Source organism: Mytilinidion resinicola (assembly GCF_010093595.1).
Source record: "Mytilinidion resinicola strain CBS 304.34 unplaced genomic scaffold BDZ99scaffold_13, whole genome shotgun sequence".
Classification (NCBI taxonomy): Eukaryota; Fungi; Ascomycota; class Dothideomycetes; order Mytilinidiales; family Mytilinidiaceae; genus Mytilinidion; species Mytilinidion resinicola.
This window is the reverse complement of record NW_022985449.1, coordinates 245,410-251,252: the sequence shown is the minus strand read 5'-3', so window position 1 is coordinate 251,252 and position 5,843 is coordinate 245,410. Positions and strand designations below refer to the sequence as shown.

The window sequence follows — 5,843 nt, the reverse complement described above, 5'->3', positions numbered from 1 at the left end:
ATAAAGGTATAGAGGTCTAATATAATCGCTTAAAAGAAAGCTAATAAATAAATTAAGGGCGAAATACGTTAAAATAGAAGGCGCCCAGGTGGAAGTGCACGGCAGCAAGCGCGCTATAGGCGCTGCGGCGAAACAGGATATAATACTTATACGTGTTAAAAAGATAAGGAAGTTATTATAGAATAGACTGCAAATTAAATTAAGTTAATATCTATTAGCGTTGTAGAGCAATCTACGTTTAAAGCTATTAAGAGTTAATAAGGTAGCCGGCTTGCTTAGGTGGCCGGCTCGCTTGTATTGCACGTTAATAACTTCTATAACTTTAATAAAACCGGCTTCTAGATAGGTATTATTTTAATAGAAGTAGTTATTATAGGCTCTAAAAAACAAAATTAACTAAAAGCTATATAACTAGGTAATTATAAGTAGGCTACTATAATTAAGGCTATTAATACTTATAGATAGGTAATCCTGCTATTTATTATCCTTATAGGTAATTACTACCTCTTTATATAGTATAAAGGCAGTAATATACTGCTAAACTAGGCTATAGTAGTAAGTAATAATAGCTGGATAATAAATAAGCTTAGTATTATATAGCTGTAATATTTTAATACGTATATAAAGGACCGCACTATAGGTATATATTACCTGCTTATTTTAGATAGCTATAAAGGCTATAACTTACTTAAATTTAAAGAGCTTTATAAGGAGAATAATATTATTACGCTATATATACCGCCGCACGCTTTATATCTATTATAGCCGCTTAATATAGGCTGTTTTACGCTATTAAAAAAAGTGTATAGTCGCTAAATTAAGGATTTAGTGCGCAACTATATTAACTATATTATAAAGCTTAAGTTCCTACTAGCTTTTAAAGCAGTATTTAATAACTTATTTATAAAAAGTAATATCTGCGTAAGCTTTTAAGGCGCCGGCCTTATACTGCTTAATTTAGAGGCAGTGCTTTTAAAGCTTAATAATATTTTTTATATACTATTGCCTGCCGCTATAGAGGCTTAATAGAACTTAAAAACACTAAGTAATACTTTTAAGCTAGCTCTTAATTAGCATTAATTTATAATTGCATTTAAATATATTAAAATAGCTCTTCTACTATAATTCTTAAGTTGCTTAATTTACTTATTAGAGGCGCTAAAGTACAGATATATAGGGCAGTATTATTGCGTAATTAGGTTATAAGCTTTTAAAAGGCAAATAAGGCCGCTATAAAGCGTAGAAAGCGCAAAAAAAAGCAAATTTAGAGGTAAAAAGTCCTAATAAAGGCACAGGGCTCTGAAATAATTGCTTAAAAGGAAGCTAATAAACAAATTAAGGGCGAAATATATTAAATAAGAAGGCGCCTAGGTAGAAGTATATAGTAGTAAGCGCGCTATAGGCGCTGCAGTAAAATAGGATATAATATTTATATATATTAAAAAGATAAGGAAATTGTTATAGATTAGACTGCAAGTTATATTAAGTTAATATCTATTAGTATTATAGAGTAATTTATATTTTGCATCGCGTTTTAGTAATAGAGTAGCCCGCTTATTTAGAAGGCCCGCTTACTTATAGAGTACGTTATAGATAGTAATTTTATAAACATTTATAGGCTGCCTTATATACTACCTATTTCCTGTAACCTTCCTATATTGCGTAGCTATACTATTTAGTATAGCTAATAGTATTATACTTACTACTGCTACTACTGCTGCTACTGCTATAGTATATATCTTCCTGTATATTAACAACGTATATACTTCTTTTTTATATCCTTTATTAATTTTATTAGCTTTTTCTATAGAGTTTGCTATAGATTATCTGCAGTATTTAAAAGGCTAAATAGAACGCGTTCTATAAAGTTATAAAGGGTTTAGATAATTATATTTATTTTAAGAAATTAGATTAGCTTATTCTATAGAAGGTTTTATATACTATATACTTTATTAATAAGGTTTTAGACGTTTTAGTAGACGTTTATAATAGGCTTCGGGTTTTAGTATTAGTTTTAGCGTTGTTATTATTATTGTTGTTATTAATGCTATTACTAAGACAACTGCGTATTAGGGGTTATAATCCGTGGTATACCTACTATAATACCGCTAGTACTACTTATAGGGCTTTAAGGCTGCGTATATTTATTTGCAGGGCCTTAAATAGCCCCTAGGGGCCCTTTTTAGGTCGTATTTCTAAAATACTATAGGGTTAATTGTATTATATTTTTTTAGTAGAGTATATAGCTTATTTACTACCTATATTATATAAAATAGAACTAAGTTCTATACTAATATAAGCCCCTAAATTTTGTACTTTAGAATTATAATAAACCTTATAATAATATTAGTTTTTAGGGAGGGCTAATCGTACACCCCCTAACGAATAATCGTACACCCCCTAACGACTAATCGTACACCCCCTACTCCCTTGTTACTTCACCGCCTTCTGATTGGCTTAGAGGGTTGCTCCAGAGCTTCCGATTGGCTCGCTTCACTTGCTCACTAATTCCGAACGCTGTCTCCAATTGCAGCCACGTAGCCTCCAGCGCAGCCTATCTGATTTGTGCAGCTATATATACGGCCGTACGTGAGCTCGTACGTGAGCTCGTACGCGAGGCTATACAACTCAGCATAGCTATACAGCCTCTCCATTTTACAGTGCATCCGGGCCGATTTGTGCAGCCGTATATACAGCTCGTACGTAAAGCTGTACGTAAGGCTGTACGTGAGGCTGTTCGTAAGGCTACACAAATTGGAAAGGCTATATAGCCGTACGTAAGGCCGTACGTGAGGCTATACAAATCGGAAAGGATGCGCCGTAAAACGGAGAGGCTGTATAGCTATATCAATTCGTATAGCCTTACGTATAGTCTCACGTATAAGCTTACATATGGCAGAGATACACGTGTAGATAGACGTAAGGGTGAATGTTCGGAGGCCTACTGCCGGACCTCCGAGCCAATCAGAAGCGGTAAAGTAGGGGGTGTATGATTATTCGAAAGGGGGTGTACGATTATTCGTTAGGGGGTGTACGATTAGCCCTCCCCTAGTTTTTAACTAAATTTACTTATTTCTAGGCTAAATTATACCTTTTATTATAAAGATTTAGAAATCTTATAAATCCTATATAAAGTACTTCTTCTTTTTAAGCTCTATATAGTACTATTTAGTTAAGTACTAGTTATAATTAGTTAAATTAGTTTAGAATAAGTTATTAGGGTTTTTATTTAGAATAAGTTAATAAAAATAACTATACTTTTTTTTTTTTTTAGATAAAGGATATATACTTATTAGGGATAGATAATATTGGCATCAACATCGGGATTAGCATTAATATTAATATTCAGCACTTAGATCTATTACTATCTTAACGGGCGGCAGAAGCAGGAAGGACAGCAGTTATTTACTAGAGGATTTATATTTATGGCAAGTATTTGGGGACTAGCACCATTATAATGGGAGACACATTGGAGGACACATTTACTCTTTGCGAACTCGCCGTTCATTGTCTAAATTAGTGGTGATTGTCGGCCCCTTCCTGTCTAGCCGCTTACTTAGCAGCTTCCTGTGTATATCTTTCCTCCTTCCGCTTAATAGCTAGCTTCCTAACCATCATTGATACAGCTTTTGGCTACACACCTTGTCTTGTTCCGCTTCTCTCCGACTGTCGCTCACCGTGCCACAAACCGGACGTTTTTTACTCCGCGGTAGAGCTTGGTACATCAGACAGCCTTGAACATGAAGGGCATCGCCGAGGCTGTGGCGTAAGACTCTTCGATCTATAGGTCAGTCAGGTACAACCCCCCACGTTACCAACACACACATGCATATAAGAAAACCAATGAATTGTAGCTATAGAGCCTGCTTTGCTTGGCTTTTGGGGACACCCAAACATGGTGGAGGGCAAGGGGTCTAGCGCTTCCGGGGCTCCTGCACTCGGGTTGCAGCACTACAACCTAGGGTCAGCAACTCATATGCAGTAACGTATCAGGATAGCATGCTGATACAGGAGGAAGTAACAGGTAGTGCAACAGCAGTGCTGCAGCACGGTATCAGTACTGTATCAGGAAACAGGATGAATCAAGTAACGCGTCAGGAAGAGATACTACGTTATGCCCCCGGGGCTGGCCCCCCTCCTTCACCTAGTATATAAACAACGAGCTAGACACCCATAGAAATCAGAGTTCACATCAATTTCAACCTGAGTCCTGCAGTCAGCCTGCCCATACGTATCGTTGCCTACAGCTGAGAGACAATGCGAGTCGTTTTGATTCTTGAGTATCTCGCACTCTATTCCGAAAGGTCCCATCCAGACCCTGACTCATTGAACATACGAAGCAGACGACCTTTGAGGGGCAGGTACTCATCATTGTAGCTGAAATGGCGGCTCCAGAAGTTCTTGGATTATCAAAACCATTTGTCGATCCAGCAGATGCAAAAGTAGAGTAAGATTATCTAGCAACACGCTGTTAAGTAAAGTGTCGCTAAGATTGTATCCCAGCATTGTCTTCGTCCACGGATTGAATGGCGGCAGAGAATCAACATGGACGCATGAACCATCTCATGTATTCTGGCCGAAGGATCTCCTACCGAAGGCTTGTCCTGAAGCTAGAATTCTGGCCTTCGGGTACAGTTCAGGCTGGGTACGCTTCTTCGGCTCGGTTGGTACGCAGGGCATCTCACAGACGACCATTGGAGATCATTCTGCGGCATTACTGGGAGACTTAGCAAAATTACGAGACCGAACCGAAAGTGTAAGCCCCAATTTCGGACAATGTTTCAACTGGGTCAGGCTGACGCATTCCTTCTGACAATGACAGAACGAACAACCACTTATCTTTGTGGCCCATAGTCTCGGTGGGCTGGTCGTTGCCAACGCTCTTTCATCCCCTCACGGTGATAACATTGGAGCGCAAAGTGTCGTGAAAGCTACTCGCGGAGTGCTTTTCTTCGGAACGCCTTTTGAAGGTTCAAATAAAGCCCGATGGGGTGGAATCGTAGAGACATTTCTCAAGGTCTTCACCGAAACAAACCCCAAAAACATCGAAACACTCAAAGAGCACTCTGATAGTCTTGTCGCTATCAACCATAACTTCGCAAAGTTCTTAATGAGTCGGGCAAAGTCTCAGAAAGAGCATTCTGTCGAAGTTGCCAATTTCTTCGAGGAACTGTCCTTGAAAATAGGAAGAAAATCGGTTGGAAGAATTGTGACGCAAGATTCAGCCACCATCGTTGGCGTTGATCCTATTGGCATTGAGGCAGATCACATTTCGATGTGCAAATTCGAAGATGAAGAGAGACGTGGTTATGTCCGCGCTTCGGAGCAGTTGCAGGGCTGGATCAAACGTTTGCCTCCAGAGCCGAAACAAGAAAAAAGAAAAGTGTGTATCAAACCGAAAGTCATTGTGTACGTTATGTAGCTCATCGCAAAAAGTTTTCGGTATTTCAAGGGAACGTCACTTACGGTAAAATCGACAACAACCGTGGCGTTGTAACCGGAAATGTATATTCACCAGCTGCACATGGCGTCCAGCTTACCGGAAGTAACAATGTGAGTAATCTGCGTTCTCTTAAGCTCATATACTTATGAGAGCAGTATTAACGTACTTCACAAGCGGGTCGGCCACACAAGCGAGTCGGCCACCTCATCATATTTAGCTGCCTTAAACGTTGATTACTCCACAACGCCAATAGATATCAACTAGATACAAGTTGTAGCCTAATCTGCAGCAACCTCTGCATCTTTTTTGCACGTACGAGCGTTGTGCCCTGGTTCGCCGCAGCGCCTACAGCGCTGCACGCCGCCGCCGGAGCGCGCTCCGGCTTGCTGCCTTTTGCTTT

The 5,843-nt window shown here is 39.1% G+C and overlaps 2 protein-coding genes across 2 annotated transcripts; both read left to right on the top strand.

Annotated features, from left to right (window-relative positions):
- Positions 1-2,544: 2,544 nt before the first annotated feature.
- Positions 2,545-3,049, top strand: BDZ99DRAFT_464568 (uncharacterized protein). The gene is made up of 2 exons (XM_033720355.1): positions 2,545-2,762; positions 2,795-3,049. The coding sequence occupies exon 2, from the start codon at positions 2,814-2,816 to the stop codon at positions 2,991-2,993; it is 180 nt and encodes a 59-aa protein (XP_033574611.1). The 5' UTR covers positions 2,545-2,762; positions 2,795-2,813; the 3' UTR covers positions 2,994-3,049.
- Positions 3,050-4,382: 1,333 nt separating this feature from the next.
- On the top strand, positions 4,383-5,497 carry BDZ99DRAFT_489297 (uncharacterized protein; the record flags this gene model as incomplete). Its single annotated transcript, XM_033722975.1, has 4 exons — positions 4,383-4,447; positions 4,504-4,756; positions 4,823-5,383; positions 5,423-5,497. The coding sequence occupies 4 exons, from the start codon at positions 4,383-4,385 to the stop codon at positions 5,495-5,497; spliced, it is 954 nt and encodes a 317-aa protein (XP_033574610.1).
- Between the last annotated feature and the right edge of the window lie 346 nt (positions 5,498-5,843).